At 48.6% G+C, this 23,628-nt stretch overlaps 1 protein-coding gene across 4 annotated transcripts in view; it reads left to right on the top strand.

The window, feature by feature from the left end:
- FANCC (FA complementation group C) overlaps nt 1–23,628 on the top strand; it is a 70,994-nt gene that overhangs the window by 23,883 nt on the left and 23,483 nt on the right. For 3 of the 4 annotated variants that reach the window (XM_078881441.1, XM_078881433.1, XM_078881419.1), the window contains exons 12-15: nt 3,023–3,110; nt 5,017–5,185; nt 7,532–7,720; nt 9,814–11,527. In XM_078881441.1, the coding sequence (XP_078737567.1) occupies nt 3,023–3,110; nt 5,017–5,185; nt 7,532–7,720; nt 9,814–9,975 (608 nt within the window). In that variant the 3' untranslated portion in view covers nt 9,976–11,527. The remainder of the gene's footprint in view (nt 1–3,022; nt 3,111–5,016; nt 5,186–7,531; nt 7,721–9,813; nt 11,528–23,628) is intronic. The other variant, XM_078881426.1, reaches the window with a different exon arrangement.

Genomic DNA, 23,628 nt, shown 5'->3' with positions numbered 1-23,628 from the left:
GTCCAGGGTGCCGGTGGTGCCGCCGCCACCACCGGGGCCGCCGCGTTGTCGGGGAGAAAGCTCCCTTTGTGTGGCGCAGCCTCGCACCGCCGCGTTTGGGAAATGGTGCTGTCGATAGGCTTTGTTGCGCCCAGCAGTGTTCCTGGACTGCCATGGTTAAGCACATTAAACGGTTTTTGTTGGGAGCACTGGTCCCAGGTTCAGCATCTCAATTACCGGCCTTGATTGATTGTGTCAGACTGCCGAGGCCGCTGCTCAACTTTAAAAGACACTTTACCGCCGAGAGCACCACGCCAGTTTTTAACCTGCATGCGCTTGTAAAAAAAACACGCACATTTGTGCTTAAAAAATTACGTGTCGTTTTTGTTGTGCCCTATTATTCCAGTTTTGTTTTAATATCTACCTAAAATAATCCTGCTTCAATAAGCATGAGAATTCGGAGTGAGCCTTGAGAGCATGGCGGCGGTGTCGAGTGTGAGTGGCGGTTTTCATTATTCACCAAAACGAGGAGCTGGCGTTTCACAGCAAACACCGACGACGACGACGTTGCTCACAGCGGCCATGTCGCCATGCAACCTGACACCTCGGCTCAGACAAAGCGCCCGCCGCTCCACGACCAACGTAATGACCCGGCCTCGGCACCGCTGAGAAGTCCCCCCACCCACCCACCACCCGCGTGCACACGGGGCCTTCCTGCACAACTTGCCATGGGTTTTGGCGGATGCAAGGGATGTCATTAGACGGTCTGCCCGGGCCCAAGGGCTCTGGCCATGATTGGCGCCATAATCGCAGACCGCGGCGGCTCCCCTTTTGCTCGACGTTGATAATCGCAGCGTCTGCTTGAAATAATTTCTCTTTTTTTTTTCCATTCTCGGAGCTTCACTGCCGATTTTAAAATGTCAGTGTCTAGAGGCTCCGTGTGATCCCTACTGTGCGGCCTGGCATGTTTGCGGTCTGCATTCTGCGCAGCTTCGCCCCGTGCATGATTTTTTGAAGACCTCTTGTTTTTATTTTTATTAAATTTTTACAGTATTTTTTTTATTTTGTGAAATTGACCCAATTTTTTTCCATGGCTTCTGAAGCACCAGGCCAGACATTCCTTCCCTTGAGGTCTGCCAACTCGAGGCTTGTTTGTTCCATAGTGGAAACTGTTCTCGTTTAAAATACACAACGGTTCATATAGCGTTGTGTGCAGCAGCCACTTATCAATACAGTATCGGTGTAATAAACTTAATCTTTTTTACCATACAGATTACACAATACAGTACAAAAAAAACTAGCTTTTATGAGGATATTGTCATATTACATAATATCTATAATCTGAACTTGAAAAAGAAATGTCCGCAATTTAAACAAATCAGTTTGTGGAAATTTATTCTAATCGATGAATATCTTTCTGATTTTAATGTTATCAAACACGTGTGAAATATGCACCTGAACGCAGATATGCCCGAGTCCGACTCAGAGCCTAAAACTGGCAGCACTTGACCAATTTAAATCTGACTGAACTGTAAAAGGTTAAGTGCTTGGTTATCAGCAAAGCTAGCTGGATGGTTTACAGAGCAAAGAGGATTATAATTCTTGGGTTGTCGGACTGCATTTTTGCCTTCGATTCCCGGGTCAGATCTCAGGAACTCGCATTAAGCAAAGGAGCTGTCTGAACATGCACCACTCGATGTAATGAGTGAATGCAATTTCACTGGGTTCACTGTACCTCTGAAATGGCATTTAAGGAGGTCTGCTCGGTTGTGTGGCGCAGTGGTAACAGCAAGAAGGACCTGCGATTGATTCCTGACTCGGGCGACTTGGTTAAGTTTGTGTGTTCTCTCCCCCTGTTATGCAGGGTGTGAGTGTGTGTGGAGTCTCTATTCTCCCCCCACCCCCCCCCTGTCCTGCATGGGTTTCCTTCGGGTTCTCTGGTGTTCTCCCAGAGCTAAAAGAGAACGTACAATTTAACTGGTCATTGACCAAAAACATCCGAATGTTGAATAACGATCTGCAAACTCCTCAATTGGGATTACACAGAGCAACACGCCTTGCCGATCTGGCAAGCTGGCTTTAGCAATCGGAAGGTTGCGAGTTCAAATATTGGTTGGAGGGACTGTTGACTCAACCCATCATCCGTTCAGGGTCGTTAAAATAAGTACCACTTCATGAAGAACAAAACAGCGGTTGCTCTGAAGAGAAACTCGCCCCTGCCGTAGGAATGTGGAATCCCACCACTTTGACCAACGATTTTAAGTTGCCCTCACTTTCATAACTGGGATCGGGTCATGTTATGTAATGCGTCGTGTCGACGCCTCTCCAGATGCGCTGACCGTATTGGCCCAAACATACCCATGCCGGAAAACGACACTGCCAATGACTTGCTTGGGATTACACGGCCGCAACGTCGACCCTGTACAGTGAAAACTTGGCAGGACCCTCCTGAAAATATCTTGAGACTTATTTGTGATGCTTTCCTGGGTTAATGAGCACTGTACGACAATAATAATGAAGGATCATGATTATTATCGGAGCATGGTAAAACATTTAATGGCACAGACTTCATCATAATCATCACTGGTCTTGTGATGCCACAATTTATCTTGTGCACGTGGGCTGATGTCATTCCTTCCTCTGTGTTGGTCCTTGCCGGGCTCATTCCCTCCTCTGGCTGCCATCCTGTCACCTCGTTGTCGTTGTTCAGCCATCGAACTCTTCTTTGCGATGCGTCCACCGCCCAAGCCTACTTACTGTCTTTCCTTCGCAGTTGGTATGAATTACGTTTGGATTTCATTTCTGTCTTTCGATGTAATCCGAAGCACGCGTCACTCAATATTTCTTTGCGCACTGTTTTCCAGCTTTTGTCCCGTTTTGTTTGTTAGACCAGGTATTTTATGGGAAATCCAATTTCTGAAGATTGACGAACTTGTGATCGTTTTGTCTTGGATTAGTCTCAGTTGCATATGTGAGTTGGATTAGTCTCAGTTGTTAAAAAAAAAAACTGTTATATTTTTGGATGTGTTCCATTTTCTTGCAGATTTACCTCTCAAATCCTGGCACCCCCATCTGCTCAGGATCACCAGTGGAACGCTGAACATTCTTAGGAACCTCACGGCCTCCCAAACGTGAGTCACGGCACAAAAATACATCCTGCTCAGGCTGATGAACTGTGAAATATGCAGTGTGTGGGAGAAAATATAATCAGACAGACCAGCAGTTCACAAAGTTCTCTGGCTGAGTATGCTCCCTCCATTATTTAGCGGGATTCTAGGGGACATTTACAAATAAAGGGAGGCCTGGGGTCACACGTTTCTGATGATGATGATGATTGCTGCTGCTGATGAGACACTGAGGGTCGAAACTGGTCTAGAGTTTTGCTTGTGTTGAACCATTGCCGCGGAACTGTTGCATTCCCAGAAGGCCATGTGGCGGATGGGAATGTAATTGGTGTTATGGTGCTTGTAGCTATCATTAGAGGGACACGTCGCCTGCCCAAGTATTATAACATGACCAGCCAAAAGCAGTTGTCCTGTTTGGATGTCAGTATTTTGCCTGTTCAGCTATGCATGAGCAGCAGCCACCATAATCTTGCTCATGAACTTTCAAAGAGGATTTAGTGTTTTCTGTAAACGCCACGATGCAAGTCCGAGGTGTGAATCATGGGTTTTATGTGGGTAATTTTTGTGGGTAATTTTCGGTTTAAGTTGGGTTGGTCCATAACGACCCCCTGTAGGCCAATTTTACTTGCATTCTTTAACCGACGGAAAACCACTGGTCTCCAAACAAGTCCAGGGTGCATATTAAAACGCCAGTACCCATCGGCACCCTGAGTGTGTGACGTGACCCTGACACTGGCAAAGACAACTCGGTTTGAATTTCTTGTTTGGCTGGGTTTGGATGAGTGGACTTTTAACCGAAGTAACTGTCAACCATGCAATCGATTTGTCTGGTTTTCGGTGCGGTGCGGGTTAACCGAAAACCATTGTAACTGGAGACGGTTCAATCGATGCAAAACAGTTTCAAGAGATTCGGCTTCTGTTACTGGTTTGTTAAAACCTGATTTAAACCGGAAAATCTTGCATATTTTCTAAAAATTATCAAAAACTAAATATGAAGGTGCACGAGATTAATACTCAGCATTGTGCAATTGGTATAGCTTAGTTTGATTGCTTACTGTGTATGCATTGTACGTACTAGACTTTCGCTCTGGCATTAAGGCAAACACCTTAGCATCGCACTATGCAATAAACATTGAAAAGTGTATTGCTTCCTTTTATAAACGCAAAAATGTTAACCCACCAACTTTTGTTTAGATTACAAACATTTACATATAGCGCGTTGGGCTACTCGTTGCGGAGGTGTTCGCAGTTTAAACCCGGCACGCCGACCCAGTGCTACGACGCCTTCGTAACCTGTCTGTTTCTGATGATGTTGATGATGTTGATGATGATATAAAAACGTATGCAGAGTTTGGTTGTGTTGAACCGATGCTGCTGAATGTGTGCACTCCCAGAAGATGGTGTGGTTGATGGAATGTGTAACAGATGTTTTTTTCTCTGTGGATGGAGAGATAATGTAAAGAAGCATTTTTGTTTGCTTATTTATGTTGTTACGTATATTCTCCACAACGATGCTAATTATAATTTTGTGTAACTTATAATGAAGGGATGTTTAAAACATTTCAGAGTACAGTAATTATTAACTTTGGAAGCGTGCCGCTCTTGACCCCTCAATGCAAGAAGCGTTGCATGAAGGCAACTTTATTTCCATTGTCATCATGATAATGATCAGTCGTGGTCATCCACTACTTGACGAAGGCCTCCCATAGCTGCTGGCACTTCTCACGATCATTTCTGTTACCCATTCGGCATAGTTTAAATGCAGCATCGCGCCGTGCTGCCGAATGATTTCCATTGCTCTATTATATTCGTCGTTTTTTTTCCGTGAAAGTAACTCAACATAGCCGCAAAGGAGGGAAGCGGCCATCCCCAGCGGGAGCGACCATCGTGTCACCCCCGTCGTTCGTCACAGGGCCGAGCGGCACGAGCTGTGGACGCTGTTGGTGCAGTGTGGCGACTGGGCCGACGTGGCGCTGCAGGAGACCCTCGCGGCCAGCCCTGGCGAATTGGACACCCTCTTGAGCTTCCTCGGATTCTACCACTGGCCCTGGCTCGCTGAGCAGCAGCGATTGGACGCCCAGGTACACCGCTGTCACGGACGTTTGCTCCTCGCTCTGTACGGCAGGTTCCACTTTGTACCCCAGACAAATAGTCTTCTTCTCATGTCCTGCCACCACAGCCATATGCTCATCCAACATTAGACGCTTGATGATGTTACCCGGTCTGTAGCCCTGGTGAGGTCCTCCTCTGTACGTAGCTGCTGACAAACCCAGAGATGCTGTCTTTGGTCAATGTTTTACCACCGTCGCACAGGGCAGTGTCGTCAACAGTCGCCCCACTTCCGCCCGTTGACATGTGACCTGCCGACTCCCATTCGAATGCGGTTTAAACACATTCAAGTCGACGGATGTTTTTCTGCACCAGCGAAGAGCTGGGCAGCATAGATGTGCTTTGTGACATCCGTGGTTGTTGTGTTGAGCCGCGTTTGCCACGTTTCCAGCCGTGTAGCCGTCGGTGATTTTTTAAGTGGCTCCATTGCGGCTAAGAAGCTTTACTGGCAAACATTGAAAAGTGTAGTTGTGACCGTATATAGCAGATGGTGTGTTCTCTCTATGGCTCAAGAAATGAAAAATTAATGTTTAAATGATCGCTCTCAATGGGGGGAAATGTTTAGCCAAAGGGCGCAGAGATATTAGCTTATATTTTGTTTAACCAGGTGAGAACTCAATCGATCACGATGAGTCTCATTTGCAAGAGTGACCTGGGGTGTAAGTTTGCCAGTAGAGGGCGATGATTCCTATGTATGAGTCTCAAATGAGTATTCTGCTGTGTGTTTTAAGAATGTGGCACATTCGACACTCAATTTGCAAGGACCACTGTTGCAGTCTCATCGCCATCATCACCACCACCGTCTGGCTTTCGGTGTCTCTTCCCGTTGGTCACATGGTCACAGACCGTCGGGTGCCACTCGGTAACCTGCTCTCCTCCACCTTGCACACGTGTCTCACTCATCACAACCTCCAAGCTGCTTACCCTCTCCCAGTCGCTGGCACACAATGGCCCACTCTTGCGAAATGACGTCAGGGCATCTTGAACGTGTCCGCCGTGGAGCGGACGGCGCACGTCGCCGCAGTTGCTACGCCCGCAGTCAGAATGGTGGCGGCTGCTGTGACTAGAACCGTAAAGGTCTGCAACGAGCGGCAAACGCGGCGCTGCCGCTGGGCCACGTCACCGCGACGGGAGGCGGTTCCACCGGGCGAGGCGTGTTGTGGTTATGGAGCAGCATTAACGCTGCGTGGGTCGCCGCCGAGAGAGAGGTCGCCACGAGCATCTACTTTGAAATGGCCATGACGCCGCGAGGATTTGTGTTCAGCGGGAGCCATCGCCGACGGAGGGAGCTGTAATTTTTTTCTCGGATTTTATTTCGACAAAATTTGACACTCGTTAGAAGAAAGAAAAAAAAAATTATGGAACACACTTGTCATAAATAATTAAGCTGTTCATTTAAATGGAAAGAAGAGACTAGCTTCGGGCAGTCATACACTTTGCACGCAGCAGCTGGTGCTAACGGAATCCTCCAGCCGTGTGTTGTGCTTTCAGCGGATGTATCACATTATCACCGGCCGCAGCTGCTAACCTGCCTTCAAGAAATGTAGACTGCAGGCCTGGGAGGGCAGCCTTTCCCAGTGCTCTGGCCCACGCAGAAGTTTGACGTTTGTGCTCCCAAGGCCAACTGAAGTCTCGATGCATCACCCACGTCTCCGCCTTTGCCAAAGAAGCAGTGATCTTTCGTTTGTCTCAACGTGTTTATTTCAAATAAAGATTACAGCGTGCATCTGAAAAAGAGTTTAAATTCGGCCTCTTGGCTTGGGGAAAACGCGGCTATGGATGTGTGCTACCTATCGGCGTCTGTTTCGAGAAATCAGAAACGCGCCCGTGTACTTTTAAAACAGGCCCCCTGGGTAGATTCAGTGTCCTTTTGAATGCAAACGTGCTAAGCAGTCTTTGGCCTCAAGGTTTTTTTTTCCCTTGGAGTATATCACGTTACAGGCCTGTGTTCAGTTACTGTGGGAAACAGCTGGAACTGCGCACAAAATATTATTGAAGTCCAGTCCAGAAAAGTTTTTTTTAAAACGTCTGTTATTTATTTAGATAACATTTATGTAATTGCATTTTGGCTGAATATCAGGTCAATGATTTCCTTACTACTTGTGTTATTGTATCATGTGCCGAAGGCTGCCTAGCACAGATAGTTTCCGGCTAATAAAGGCCGACTTAAATGAACAGTGATGTGAAATGTCGGAGCCCTCGTGCAATATTCCCTTCAAGCCCCGTAATGTGATATTTCCATTCTCTCCCGCCCCCCCCGTAACAGAATGTATTAATTCAAAGCGTGTTGCCGTACGCCTGCGTGCTCTTTTTGACAGGCGTCTCTGAAGGGGACGTGCGTTTGTCTTCGGGACCTTCTTGATGTGGACGGGCTGCATCCCAGTGACGTCACGGCCATCCTGTCGTCTGTTCACACCCGTGTGACAGACGTCGCCAATCAACTCGCCGTATACTTTCTCATCTTCGCGGAAAGTGGCCAAGGGATTTCGGAAGAGGTTTTGAAGCAAGTAAGAACCCCGCGTGTGTGTGTGTGTCCCAGCTGACGTAACAACTCACTGCTCGTTAAAGAAAATAGGGGTTTTTTTTGACAGTTTGCTATCATGTCCCTTCACACAAACTGATGGGTTTCTACCAAGTGAGTTTGGACTGCAGGAGGTACCCAATGAATGGAAGGAATTGGAGCTGACTGCATTGGCCACAGAGCCTTATGTTGCTGCCAGTGCCTCACATTCCAAGTGAGATTTTTTGTTGAAACCTCACATTTCTGAATGTTAGCTTTCATCGGAGATGCACCGTCTTTAATGGTGTCCAGAAGCTTTTGTTTGGATCGACCTGAATGTCGCGGGAAGAGTTTCGGTGATGTTCACAATGTTTTTTCAACTGCAGTTTGCGTTTTGTGAAAACAAAAGTATAATTTTTTTTATATGGCAGTGTGTAAACAAGAGGTAGCGCTAAAGGTGACGTGTCGATACTCCCACCTCTTCCAGGATGTATGGGCGATGCGAAAGAGTAGGCCAAAACACAACAGCGGTGGAGTGAGCAAGCAATTGCAGGGCTGAGCCTTTGACTCGTGACCAAGGATTTGAAAACTATGGTGCTCTAAAACATTCCAAGCACCGTTATTTATGTACTCGGCATAAAATAAAAAAACACATATCGATGCTTTACACACTCGTGCTTTTGGGAAAATAAAGTACCGTACTGTAATAAGTTGTTTAATTCCGAGTGTGGGTTTCCGGGTCGCGTGGGGCGCTGAGCGTTTCTTCTGTCGCGCTTTCGCCACGCACTGCTCGCTGCGTGCATCTTCACGAGTTGAACGATCCGGGCTCCTTCGTTAATCCGCTGCTGAATCGAGCGGTTCCCCATGCTGCGCCTGCCATTGGGGTTGTGTTCCCGCACTTCACCACACCTTTACCGGTGGGTTTGTATCGGGTGCGGTGGGGGGGGGGGGGCACCAAGACCGGCTTCTGATATCAATCGCCACTGATGTTATCCGCGGCCGGGAATTGAAGTCAAATGAGAAGATGCAGAGCAGCACAGTGTGCTAACCAGAGGTGTGGACTCGAGTCATGTGACTTGGACTCGAGTCAGACTCGAGTCATGAATTTGATGACTTGCGACTCGACTTGGACTTGCATAACAATGACTTTGTCCCACCTCTGAGATGTGGACTCGAGTCATGTGACTTGGACTCGAGTCAGACTCGAGTCATGAATTTGATGACTTGCGACTCGACTTGGACTTGCATAACAATGACTTTGTCCCACCTCTGGTGCTAACCATTGCGTCACCATTTCCCTCCTCCTGCATTTGCTTATAATTTACAGAAAGTGAAAAAGCAATAATTAGGTAACGGCTTTGAAGAGTGAAAATGGTGTACGAGTACAAAACGTTCTGAGCCAGCCCGGAAGATTTCACAGCTGAACAACTGCGTGTCTCGTTTCTGGTGTAATTCGAGCCCTATTAAATGACATGATATCTTAATACCTTATTTACCCTATTAAGGTTCCAACTCATGTGTTTGTTGTGTTAAGGATTTGCACGGTTGTGCCCAACAAAGGGAAATTTCCAGCTAAATTAGGGGTTTACCATGCACAGCCTTTTTTTAATGACAGCAGGATATTAATATGGGCGGCACGTTGGCACTGTGGCAAGACCCGCCGCGCCTTGGGTTCGACCTGGGAGTTTGACTGCTCTCGCCCCTGTTCACCGTGGGTTTCCTCCGGGTGCTCTGGTTTTCTCCCATTGCTAATAGAGAACGTACAATGTCATTGGCCAAAACATCCGAATGCTGAATTACGACCTGCAACCTCCTCGATTGTGATTGCACGCGGCAACACGGCTCGGCTTTAGCAATGGGAAGGTTGCGAGTTGAAATATTTGTTGGAGGGACTGTTGACTCAGCCCATCATCCGTTAGGGGTCGTTAAAACAAGTACCACTTTATGAATAATAAAACAGCGATTGCTCTGCAGAGAAACTCGCCCCTGCTGTAGGAATGTGGAATCCCCACCACTTTGACCAACGATTTGAAGTTGCCCTCGCTTGCGTAACTGTGATCGAGTCGCGTTACATCATGGGCCGTGTCGACGCCTCTCCAGATGCGCTGCCCGTGCGAGCTGGCGGACGCGCTGGCAGCTGCCGCAGCCTGGGTGGAGCGTGCCCGCGCGCAACCGGGGGAGCCCGCCAGCGTCCGGGCCGCCACCGTGAGACGGGTCCTGAGCGGGTGGCGAGGCAACGAGGGTCTTGGTGCCCCCCGATAGCCCGGGGGGGGGGGGCCCTCCTCTCTCAAGCACAGTACGTCCGCTTGACTTCCCGTCACCGACTTGTGGATTCTTGTGATAAGCTCTTACGGTGGTGTATCACTTGCGCCTCACAGCAAGATCGACCTGAGTTTGATTCCCGGCACGGGAACCTTTTCGCGTGGAGTTTGTGTGTGGGGGTTTGTATGATCTTCCCCTGTTCAGCATGGATTTCCTCCGGGGTCCTGTAGTTTATTTTTCTGTAGCTTAAAGCATACAATATACACGGTGTTGGAAAAACATCCCAACATAGGACCCTGCTGAAAAATTAGTCTTAGGGTAAATAAGTCGTTATAATTTGTACAATCTGCGTGCCAACGTCCGATGTCCATCTCCCAAATTATTTTGGTGCAGTGTAATTTAAAAAAATGTAAATGCATCCCCTACGTTTGATCTTTGGTGGGTGGGATGTTGTAAATTGCAAATTAAGTTGTCATGTGTGATACATGTGTGCGCTCCTATGGGGGGTGCGGGGTGGCACACTGCACTGCGAACCTGGCTGCCCGAGCCCACATCGGAGACAAATATCCAGACCACTCCTGGGCCTCCCCTAGGTCGACTCGGCCTTGAACATGTACTTTCTGCGGTGTGTATCACACATCAGCAGCTGGGGAAACAGGTGACTGGGCGTGGTACTGACCACCCAGAAAAGCCAATTCGGTCCTCTCTCCCCCTTTAAACAAATATATTTTGGCAGAAAGTCAACGACAGATGTAATGTGTATCTTTGTATACACTGTGCGATGAAGTGCAATTATTGTTGAATGGTTAACAGACATTATATATTTATTTGCAAAATGCATAGATGCCAAGTTTGTTTTTCCAAGCGAGTCGACCTTGTTTAATGCAATGCCATAAAAGTTAAGAATGTTGCATGAAGTAATACTGTAACATGAGTGGAATAAAAAAAAAACGACTGATGTTAATAGTTTAATTGTAATAAAAATATGATGCCGACTGTTTAGCGGAAAGAAACGCAGCGATTGTGAATGGGAGCATTAATTTAAATCCGTGGCTGAGTAGGGGCAGTCCTGGTAACCACAACGCGGCTCTCGAAGCAACGGAGCAACCTCTACAAAATGGTTGTCGGGAAGCCGATCGAGGAGGCGCGTTGCTGCCTCTTCTCACCGGACGTGAAAGGGGCCCGTCCAGGCACACCCGGACCCGTTCAAGCACACCCGGACCCCCCGTGCAGGCAACCCGGACCCGTTCAAGCACACCCGGACCCCCCGTGCAGGCAACCCGGACCCGTTCAAGCACACCCGGACCCCCCGTGCAGGCAACCCGGACCCGTTCAAGCACACCCGGACCCCCCGTGCAGGCAACCCGGACCCGTTCAAGCACACCCGGACCCCCCGTGCAGGCAACCCGGACCCGTTCAAGCACACCCGGACCCCCCGTGCAGGCAACCCGGACCCGTTCAAGCACACCCGGACCCCCCGTGCAGGCAACCCGGACCCGTTCAAGCACACCCGGACCCCCCGTGCAGGCAACCCGGACCCGTGCGCCTCGCAGTGAGTCACCGCCGGGCTCCTCCTCGGCGGGTAATCCGTACCGAGGCTTTCCCGTCCCTGACGCGCCCCAGCCACCGGCAAGTCCACGGTCGCCTCCAGCAAGTTGATGGAATGAATGGCCGGGCTTGTCCATCCCCCCCCCACCCCCGCTGCATTCCGGTCCCCGTGACTCACCCGTCTATATAATCGGGCGTTGCGAGCAGGGGCGCGGTCACGTGGCAAAGTGACTCACAGCAATAATACCGGGGCCGGGGGAAGGACCGTGGCATGTGCTCCCGGCGTAGGGTGTGGCTCCTTGTGGTCTCACGCGGGCACATTCGCGCTTTTATTTTTTAATGCCGCGATTCCGATTAGGCAGGCGATGGTGGGGGGACCAGGGGGTGGGGGGTTGATTCATCGCGTGGCTCCAAATAAAACCCAGCTCGTCCAGGCCTCGTTGTGCTGCCTACCACAAGGGCGGTGCTCGCGGATGACTCAGAGAAGTAATAATATTGGAAATTTGTTCAAGTGCCAGTACCTTTGTTAGAAGGTAATGCAACAAACACAAAGCAGTCCGCAGAGCCTACTATGCATGGACAATGTTAGACAAAATCGACCGTGAGTCACTTGGCATGTTATTGTACATTCAGTGGAGCATCTTACTCATTGAGTTTTTCCAATGAGAAAAAAATCGCAATTCAAATGCTTTCAGCGGTTTTCACTCAGCTGTCGTTCAACAGAGGAATTTTAAGGTGTGGCCTTCATGAATTAAAGTATACCAATGCCAATTCGAAGCCGCAAACCAAGGCAAAGATACGCACACAACCGCATCAGACCAGTGATGGTACGTTATGGGGAGCAGAGAGCTGGACGATGTAAGGAAGTGGGGGGGGAGAGACAGCGCGTGATCAAGTAGAAATTCTCAGGCTGCAATGGATCGCCGGAGTGATGCCGAGAGACGACAAGAGAAGTGACCGCGTCAGGAGACGACCCGGGGGGGGGGGGGTCACCGATTATCACCGACAATGCTGGGGAAGCAAGACAGAGGCAGTGCGGCCGTGTGGAGTGAGGTGTGGTGGAGGGGGGGGCGACATCATACGCAGAGGTTTAAAGTGGAGATTAGAGGAAGCAGAGGAAGAGCAAAGATGTAATGGAAGGATAACAAGCAGGGACTTGACAGTGTCTTGGGTGACAGAGGGAGGGAGGGAGGGCAGCCTGGAACAAGATGCAGCCACTTGGGAGCATAGACAGAGTTGTAGTCGTCTCAAGTTGTTAATACATATAATTCATACTCGAGTGCTGCTGCTGCTGCATTAAATGATCGTCTGTAAAAATGAAAAACCATCCCTTTGCCATTTTCATTTAGGAGCTTTGCAAAAGAACAGTCGCCATAAGTGGAGAAGGGCTTATTTTCACAAAGGCTTCGGCACGGACGGATTAAGTTTCGGTGGAAATTGTTCGGTGGTCGGCGCGGGCAATTTAATAACGGCAGAGCTGTCAAGCCCCCCCCCAACCCCCCAACGCGCGCCCTCTGCCCCCTCATCGCCTCTCCCCCCCCTCAAGCGCCGCCACCTCGCCTCTTATCCGCCCCGCACCGCCGCCACCGTCGACGCCGCCGTCCGTGTCCCCTGCGTGTTTATTCGCAGGGAGGCATGTGGTGGGTTCTCCCGGTTTGTAAAATTGCAGTTAAGCAATATTTTTTTTATTAATGCGTTGTTGGGGCGGGTTTGTGTGGTTTTTTTCTTTCGTTCACCACCATCATCGTCGACGTGTTTTTCCCCCGGGGGAGTTTGTGGCGTGCAGAGGCCAAGGCGGTGGGCTGCATCTGCCTTTTTGTAGCTCCGTGTAATGTTTGTAATAATTAACCCGACATGCCCAGGACCTTCCGATCTTGCACTAACTATAGCAAGGGGAAATGTAAGCTGCTAAGCCTATTAGAAACATGTATATCAGCTTTATTTATTTACACGGATGTTGCTTAATAGTGGGGTGTATTTATATCAGAAAAGCCTCGCTGAAATTTCATTAATAATATTTTTTTGGACCGTCCCGCTCGGCATGTTTTTCAGCAACGTCTCGTCGTGTGTGTGCATGCGTGCGTGTCTTTTTGCCTTGAGGGTGGAAACCGGAACACCCAGAGAAACCCAAGCACAGGGCGACACTCGAGTAATAAATCTGCTTACTTTGCTACCTTTCCACAGGTACTCATTATCCTGCACGTGGCTACCTCCGCAGAGTGATGTAGACTACCCGCACAGTGCCATCCAACTCCAAATTAGTTTTGTTCTTGAACGACAACAGAAAATAGCTGACAATCAAACAACTTTCGTGCGTGGAATTTTTTCCTACCCGTGTCCAACATTCACATCATCTCAGTTGACAATAATCTTGAAAGAATGATGGTCAAGAATGTGCCTATGGGTTTGCGTGTCTCTCTCTCTCTCCCCATGGTCGCATGGATTTTTTTTCTCTAGGTCCTCCGGTTTTTCCTGCCACATTTATAAAAATAAATTGTATTTAGATTATTTTGGTGCTGTAAATGTCCCAATGATGGGCCACTTTATTGAGCTATCATTTGTGGCCAGGTTGCTTCTGAAAAATCAGTTCATACCTCGGTGGGCTTTGCCTGGTAGGATGGGGATGGTTTAGTGAAATTTGTGTTTGGGTGATTTGTTTACCTTTGTACTTGGCACTCTATCATGTTTTTGTACTGTTTGTTGTTGTGACGTTCTTACCCGCCCCGACTGGACATCTGTGATAAAGAACTTTATAGATCATTGGATTCCTCCACTGTAAATATTCTAATTCTGTACATTAGTGTTGGTGTTTATGTTCATCTTCAGAAATGTACACGAGCATCTCCTCCACTTAATCTCCAATTACACAAACCACCTCCGCGGCAAATCATCTGTGCTACGAATACTCCAGGAGGTACGCAAGACTTGTTGCAATTATTGCAGCATTTTTCCAGCCGGCTTGAAGTTCTCTCTTGCAATGTTTTTTCAGACTATTTGCAAGGACGAGAGGGCTTCCGCGGCGGTGTGTGCAGGCTTGCGAATGGCTGGGTACACAATCACAGCACGGAGGCGGCTTGCCTGTGTAACCCTGGCTTGGGGCTATGTTTTCATGGCTGAGTGTTTGCAGGTAATTTTAGAGAACATCCCCCCCCCTCCCGATCCAAAAAGCAGCTCCCGTTGTATTGCTGCTTCTTGGAACACTGTATACTGGTGGGCTAGCGCCAATTGTTACTCCTCTCCATACTTTTTAATAACGGCCATTAATTATTTTAATTATTTTAATCTGGGCGCAGGCAACAAATTGCCGTTGAGCTTTTACGAAGTTTTTTTTTTTAAACCCAAAGTCGAACAAAGAAAAGAGTGTTTTCTGAGGTGGAGGCAACCTGCTGGGGGAAAACCCGTAGCTGTGGGAGCCAGGCTAATGATGTGAAGTTGATTACACTCACTTGCAAGTTAACGTGAGGGGTGGGGGGGGGGACATACAAATATAAGTTTGGAGGCACTGGCATTTCTACAACAGCCCACGGTTTGAAAACTTTTCCCCCGTGGACGGAAGACGAAGCAGTGTTCACAATGATAGGATTAGTCCGCTCAGAAACGAACGGGGCGGGATCGGGAAAGCGCCAACTGTTGTTCCAGGTTGGCATCCAGCTCACACGAGCAACGACGAGGATGGTTTCCATACGCAGAGGCCGCTGTTGGTTTAGGTCAGGGGTCGGCAACCAAAATAACAAGAAGAGCCATTTCTTTCCAATTCGGTACAAAATTCAGTATTTCAAGAGCCGCAATGCATCTGAGTACATACTGTACATACGTACATATCGTCAAGAAGCAGCCCGTAAAGAGCCGCATGCGGCTCCGGAGCCGTAGGTTGCCGACCCCTGGTTTAGGTTATTATCGATGAGTGGCAATGTTCAGGCGTGCCGGTCACTGGGCGGGCTTTCTCAAACGCTATCATACGATTCTAAAGCATCGCCATCGTCCACACTTTACCGTGATGAGACTTGAACTTTCATCATTGTGAAGAGGAAAAACTAGTGTGTTAACTGGGTGCAGGACGTCAACCGAAAGGGCTGCATTCTCGCACTGGTTAAATTTAGCAGATGTAGTCGGGGCCAAAAGAGTGTTGATGCGTTTTTCAGCCCTCTGGACCAAAGTAGCTTTGGGGTTACTTCTGCCCGTTGACTCGTGAAGAACGAGGGACGGGCAGGGCCATGCTCCGGCTACACGCATCGCAATTATCGCCTTATTATAAAAGCTGAATGTAAAATGACGTGCCTGTATTTTCATGCTTATCCCGCGCCCCAGACTAGACGTTTGTTTTTGTGTGCTTTCAAAACAAGAAAGCACGCCAACAGGAACTGTTTGCAACATTTGTTTTAGGAGCATATTTGCGGTAAGTTTAATTGGTGGCCCGTGGTGGTGTTGCACACAATTAAGTTAGACCGCACAAGTACTTCCAGATTGACGATCTTATCTCCGTGGTGGGGAGGTGGTTTTCTTGCTACCATCGAGATCTTTAAACCCACCCTCTTAATCACAGCCTTGGCACCGTCGGATAATTTACTCGTCGGCTCGAGGAGTTGAATAATCCAGGCCCGCGTTGTTTATGCAGGAAAGGCCACGCTCTGGTCGACGGGGAGTAGCCGTTATATAAACCGAGTTCTGAACCCCCCCTCCCCCTTAACGAAGAGCGACCCGGCACATTGGCCCGGCCCGTTGACATCGCCCGGTGATATATGCTGCCCCACGCGTTTAATTCCCCCCCCCCAATTTGTGCAACGGGCGTTACTGCGAATTTATTGCGCAGTTAGCAGTGAGTGGGTATTTAATTTCACGTGGCATAAGGCGCGGGTGCTATCGGGCCCCCCCCCCCCCCGCCTGATGCCCGTGTGGCCTCGGTCGACGGCCGACCCAAAGTGGTGCCGCTTCGATCTGGCAGGGGGCCTGCGCAGGTAATCGCATCATCGGCTTTACGTGGTCGCGCGCGCTGCAAAACGGCCTTCTGGTAGCCAGCTCCCGGAGGTCCCTTGTGCGGCAGGAATTCCGCGCAATGCTCGAACACTGTGCTTCAAGAGTTGCCATACTCGTTCTCGCGAAGGATGTTTTGTTATTTATATTTGTGCTTATTTGTTTCATAATGTGAGCACTCAATGAAGTGAAATCTGATCGTCAAAAAGTAGAAGCAGCACGTAAACCAGAGGGTAGACATCACCTAGACCAGGGGTCGCCAACCTGCGGCTACGAAGCCGCATGCGGCGCTTTAAGGAACTGCTTCGTGGCCGTTATTTATTGAGGACCACCGCCGTCGTCTCGTTCGCCACATGCATCGCGCGGCTCTTGAAATATTGAGGGTTTTTTTTGTTTACCAAAACACTGTCTCTCCGGCCTCTCTCTACCTCTCAGGCCCCTCCATGTGCTGTGAAGAAGGGCCATCGCCCGAAACGTCGTCCAGTCAATGCTTTTTATTATGAAGGCCACAGTGTTATTGACGAATGTGTTGATTGCTTTGTTTTTTGTGCATCACTGCTAACGCAGTTTCACTACAAGATAATGTTCATATTTCTTGAAGGTTAATTAGGATGTCTTGATTTAAATTGGCCCTCGTTATCCAGAAAATGCTGTATATGGGATGTTAATTAATTAATCTCGGCACTGTACTTATATAATGCTGAGAGAACAGTAGATGACATTTCATATTTTTTATTAATATTATTATTTAGACCACAATGACTTACAGCCAAGCTCATGCAGATACATCTAAAGCAGGAATAACAGCCTGAAAATATCGACACGAATAGGCTGTCATAAGCCGATCTTTGAAAAGTAATAGTTTACATTCTTACATTTTCTCCTTTCTTTAATCATGTAAAATGTGTGAGTTTGTTTTGAGTGTAAACGCCGCCAAACATAACCACAATTTAATATTTAACTTCGATTTCACGTTCATTTGTGTTTGCGCATTGCTTTTGATCTCTCGTGTGTGAAGGCGTGGTCGGTCCCCCCCCCCCTTCTATTTATTTGTTTAGTAATTTCGGTGACCCCAGGTCACTCTTGTCAGATGGGACTCTTTCGTTAGTCTCTTGAGTTCTTACACCTGCTGAAATAAAAGCAACAGTTCCCGAGATGTGTGCGTGACACCATCAGAGTGCCTATCCTGTGCGGGTAAAGCTACCGCCTATTTAATCCCCCCGTGGGGGGGTGGAGGAGGGGGGGGGGCTTTAATGTCATCGCCGCTTGCCCGGTGAGCTGTTCGATCCCTGGGTGGGACGACATGAAAGCCGAGTGTCAAGCCGCCCGCTGATGAGTATAAAAGTGTTCGTGGAAAGTGGGGTTTAAAAAATATTAATAATGAAGGTGATGTCACGCCCTTTAGATAGACCTGAGGGATGCTCTCCGACAGATCCGCGGTGCACAGATACAAAAAAAAACAACACCAGTGGGTGTTGGGGTGGGGTTGTGATGTTTAACCCACAATATGTGGGTTATAAATAACAAATAAGCACAGTCCAACCAGAGGCCTGATCGACATCGGTTACGATGTGTCCGTAAATATAGGTGACCAACCGGCTCGGCGGCTCGACGGTTAGGGGGGGGGCGCGAAAAGTCGGAATGGGAAGAGGTGAGCGAGTTCAAATGATCCTGGTCGGAGGGTTAACTCCCTACGGGGTTGATAAAAACGAGAAGGGCTTTTTGCGGGAAGTCTCACGGCGTTTGAAGAGACTTGCCGCCGTAGATGTGCGGGATTTGCAAGCGCTCGTTCACAGCTGTAAACAGGAGATGTCAAATTCAAAGTTTCCTGCTCAAGTGAGCGTCTAGGCGTTGGTGTTCATATCCCGTTCACAGCCCTGCGGAGCCAGAGGTAGAATATATGCATCCCTATGGTGTTGGTGAGTCTCTCCAACCACTGGAGACAATCCACAAAGTGGTACCTATTTTATCAACCAATGGAGGGATGTTGGAAATGAGCACTGTTCCAATAGTCGTTTGAGCAGGAAATCACTTTGACTCTTGACTCGTAACGTCCTCGGAAATATCGGTTGCCAATCATCAAAGTCCCAACATTGGCCGCATAAATCCTTCGGTGGATTTCAGTTTTGTGTACGCACCATGAGAAGGGGCCACCTTTAGTGTTCGTTGGCCAAGGCCCCCCCCCCCCCCCCCCGAGTACGTGTGCGTGCACGCGCGTGCGAGCGAGTGGGAACTGTTTGCTTTTCACTTTTATTTTCTCGCGTTATTTAACATTCTGGCAAGATCCCACGCTGTTCCTTCCTGCCGCAAGGCGCGCAGCTCTAGGCGTGGAAAGCATCCAGCGGTTCTCCAGCAAAAACAGGAAAATAAAACCCCCGTTTTCGTTGCAACGGCACGGTAGACTGCACGAAAGCCGGTCGAATGGTTTCCATTATGCGGCGGTGGCGGTGGCGGCGGTGGCGGCGGCGGCTGCGTTTAGCACTCAGACTTTGCAGACAAGCAGCCGGGCTCGCTCCGCGGGGAATGCGCTTGGCAACTCGGAGCTCGGGGCTCTCAACGCTGCTGCGAGCACCGGCGATTATTGTTGTCTGCACAATATTTATTACTCGTGGAATTTTTTCACCCTCCCCCCCCCCTTTAAAAAAACGCATGTTATTTTTTCATTTCCGCAAGTGCTTTTAATTCTAAATGCTAATCGTGTTTCTTTGCCGGTGTCGGTTGGCAGGGCAGAAAATGTGTTTTAGTTTTTAAGCGCAGAAACGTTTTACGTGGCCAAATGTTGTCCAGCTGAATGCAACACCCTGAGCGCCGTGGGTAACCTCCTTGAGGGGCTGGTTCGTTTTTTATCCCAGCGGAGAAATCGCAACAGCAAAATGAACTCAACACATTCGCCAATAACACTGTGTGGCCGATAGAAACATGCGTTTAGACTATTGAGAGAATTTTTCTATGATGAATGTCCAAACGACAAGCCAATTTGTCGAGCTATCATTTGTGGCCAGGTCGTTTTTGAAAAACAACTTAATGCCTCAGTGGGCTTTGTCTGAATGGAGATGGTTTCGTTTTATTTGTTTGTGTTTGGGCGATGTGTTTGTCTTGTACTTTGCACGCCTATAATGTTTTGGTATTGTTTGTTGTAAGGTTCTTACCCCGTGCCCCAACTGGACATCTTGTAAACAAAGAGCTTAATAGCTCATCGGATTCCTCCTGCAAGTAAATATTCTGAACATTCTGGGCGACGTTTTGAGCAAAGGCTCTTCCTTCATGCCATGTGTGCGGGCGGGTGCCGTGGCGAAGGGACATTACCCGAAACGTCCCCCATTATATATTCATGTTATCTTTTTTAAGTCCACGGTGTTGTCACTGTGCCTGTGCACCGCTGCAATCACCAGAAATGTTTTAATTTTTGATCGTCTCGTCTAGAAATGTTTGTTGCTCGCTCACAAACAAGCTTGTTGCGTGACATCTTCTCATTCAGCGTCCTGTGCAAGAACACCACGTGCCGTCGTTCTCGAGCAATTGGTAAATTGAAAACCGCTTTCGGACTCGTCCTGTGGGTAGAATATGTAAAGAAATGTGGTAATACGGTCCGGGCGATGCGTCTTAACCTAATAACAGGGTTTTGTGCGTGGGAACACATGGCACGTCCAATGAGGAAGACACGGCACGCGTGTGCTACGCTTGTCACGCTTGTCCAACACATCCGTGTCAGCGTATCTGTTTAAAGACTTAGATCCGCTGCTGCATGTCAACGTCAGCCACGTGGAGAAGACGATACCTCTTGCAATAGTGTTCATCTCCAGTCCATTGATGAACACTGGGTTGAGGATTTCTATGCGGTTAATGTACGAGAATTGTTCACGTTGATTAATTAAAATGGGAGAAAGACAACCCTCCGAGGGCAAATGTCGTGTGATTGTGGCGGTGGGTGTTCAGGAGGCTCCACGGGCTTTGCTGTGGAGACTCGCGGTATCCATTGTAAATTGTCCGTTGACAATTCCTGGGATTTTTGTACACAATTTCCTTCAAAAGTTTTTTATTTTTATCTGTAGCTTCTCCCACGGTGTTCGAACCACACTGGCTTCTTATTTTCCTGGCCATCTCCACTCTGCGATCTCTGTTCCCCCTTCGCGTGGAGCTTCTACACTCCCATGGCTGAATCCAGCCTCTCCGTGGGGTACGTATGTGTGTACGTTGCAATTCTTTCGCACCGTACGTAGCCAACCGAGCTAATCGGAGGTGTGGTAGAAGGACAACAAACTAAACACAAAAAGCAGTTCTAAGAAAATGAGTTTTCAATCTGGACGATTTAAAAGTGCATCCTAGCTCCGGTGACTTCCTAACATCGGAAGGAAAGAGCGTCCCAGACAGCGGCAGAAGCGCATGTGAAAGCGCCGCGCGATGCGGTGGCCACCGTCTTTGTTCGATGGCCCAGCCAACCAAGCGGATGATGATGGATGATGATCGATGATGATTGGAAGTGTTCGCCCACTGGCACGGGGATAACCTGATAACTCTCTGACAGCAAGTTGAGCACTTCAGCTACGATTAGCACGGTTGGCTACGTACGGTGCAACAGAAGTTCAACATACGTACGTACTCCAGCCACAGCACTCACTGACCTTGAGGGAGATCTTGTGTACGAGGGAGATCTTGTGTAACGCACAGATGTTCGGGTCGGCAGCCCTTTTGGAACTCCCCCCCCCCCACCTCGAACTACGTTTGGATAACGTGCTGTAGATATAATCGTGGAAAAGTTTAAGAGAATATTCTTTATTCTTGGTTCTTTCGGTAAAGTCACGTAGAAGGGAAATAATAAAATAATATGAATATAAAACTAAAAAAATTCTCACGACGTTTCGACTGCAACACAAGCAATCATCATCAGGTGTGAAATCCACAGCAAGAAATTTTAAAAAAATATATTTTTACTTTTTAAAACAAATTTTTTCAAATTTTCTTGCTGTGGATTTCACACCTGATGATGATTGCTTGCGTTGCAGTCGAAACGTCGTGAGAATTTTTATTGTTTTATATTTATATTATTTTATTATTTCCCTTCTACGTGACTTTACCGAAAGAACCAAGAATATGAATCCCTGCAGTCACGACAGCTTTAAATCAGAATATTCTTTGGTTCTTTCGGTTAATTAATTTGGTTAATTACTTTACTTTCTACGTGACTTCAGCGAAAGAACCAACGAGTAATTCCTGCAGTCACGATAGCTCCAAATGAAGTTTAAGAGAATATTGTTTAAGTTAACTTTTGCCGCTGAGCACGCGAGACTTTGAACGCACGTCGTCTGCCAGGCCGAGGCAAGTCGCCGCGTGGCTCTCGGTCGGCTTTCCTGGGGAAAAATAAACTTCCGCCGTCTGAAAACTTGCCGCTGAGCCGGCGGCATTTCCGTGGAGCGCTCTCGGATTTGGCTGTCCACGTCCGAGCCCGGCTTGCCGACGTTGCACGGTGGGCCTCTTGGCAGCCGCTCGCACGCACCGTTCGGCTGCGTACGGTGAAAAAGAAGTTCTACGTACGTACGTACACCCACGTGCTCGGCACGCGCAGCTTTTGGAAACCAGCTGTGCATGAGCAAACGTTAGACAACATAGACGGTGCGTCTCCTTCACACAGCTGTCCCTCCACATAAGAAAACAGTTAAAGTGTTTCTGCTTTCACGACCCCAATCAGCCCAACGGCCTCCCTGGGAGTGAATTATTTCGGGGCCGACGATTCGGTGCGAGCAACGCTCTTGAGCGTTTTTTGACATTTAAACGTCTCGTCAGCAGCCCGGCTTGCTCGAATCAATGCTGGGCGGAGGGGAGAGTGGAGAAGTAGACCAAAACGCCCTGGAGAGTTCGCCCTCCTCGTGGGAGGCTCATCCGCCGGCAGCGGTGATAGCGAGCAGTCGCAGCTCTGAATGACGACGCACAAAACCGGTGAATTAAATTAAGGGATGACACCCAGTGTTGATGTGCGGCTGAGTTTGCGTGCGGAGTTTAAACGCTCGCGTGCTGTGCCGACCTAAAGGAAACCACTGCGGAGAGAGGCCTCCCAGTTTTCTTTTTTGGTCGCAGTTTAATTTATTCGTCTGAACGGCAGAAACCTTTGTTGTTTCCCTTGGCATCGGCGAATATTACACGAGGAATCGCTTCCCTCCGCTGTTATTCTGCCTACTTGGACACTTCACCGTGCAAAGAAAATCGGCTCTTGAGCGTGCATTGATGATCCCTGGCAATCCGTTTCCTCCTCGTTTGGCTCGGAGAACGCGCGCGCGGCGTACGCCAAGCGAGTAGTGCCCCGTGTGTGTGTGCGCGAGTGCTGGACTTGAAGCTGCCACGAGTAAATCTGAATAAACGCTTTGTGAGCAGCAAAGATGAATCAAGATGTTTTTCGCCGTCATGGCAGAACATGTGACGCTTCCAAGGAACCCTGTAAGTCTCGAGAGCTAAGTTGGCGGTTTATTGTTTTGCTTTTCTTTCTCCGCACACTGCGCGGCAATAATGATGTTATTCTTTCAATGGCGATAATGTACATGGGTGTAAATGGGGAAAACTTTTTACTTTAATATCACGTACCCTCTTCTCCTGTTGGTTTAGGTGGATATTTCACCAATGCTACCACGACTGGTGCGTCTGCAATGCGTTTAGTTGCGGAGGCGAGTGCCTCGCCGCCGCTTTTCATTTCGAAATTTTGGCGACGGGGGCGGCAGCGTAGTGGAATTCCCGGGTTTGACTCCTGACCCGGGCGCCTTTCTGTTCCGTACGTATGTGTGTGTACGTTGGAACTTCTTTCGCACCATACGTAGCCAACCGTGCTTATTGGAGGTGCGGGGGAAGGACAACAAACGTTTGTCTCCCCCTGTTTTGCATGCGTTTCCTCCTCCCCACAGCTAAAAACAAACTCACAATGTAACTGGTATCGAAAAATTACCCGCAGATTACTCGATTGGAATTAGACGCGGCAACATCGCCCCCCCCCCCACACCCCCACTACGGCGAAAACTTGACAGGACCCTCCTCAAAATGAGTCTTGAGGCTCGGTGAGGCTTTCCTGGGTAAGCAAGCATACCGTGCATAACACGAGGCGTATTTTGTTATTTCATTCAGTCTGGTTCATGCTCTGTACCTGCAATGCAA

The sequence above is a fragment of the Lampetra fluviatilis genome, chromosome 3 (genome assembly GCF_964198595.1).
Source record: "Lampetra fluviatilis chromosome 3, kcLamFluv1.1, whole genome shotgun sequence".
In the NCBI taxonomy this organism is placed as follows: domain Eukaryota; kingdom Metazoa; phylum Chordata; class Hyperoartia; order Petromyzontiformes; family Petromyzontidae; genus Lampetra; species Lampetra fluviatilis.
The sequence above is the reverse complement of the archived record's forward strand: the minus strand, read 5'-3'. Positions and strand labels throughout refer to the sequence as shown.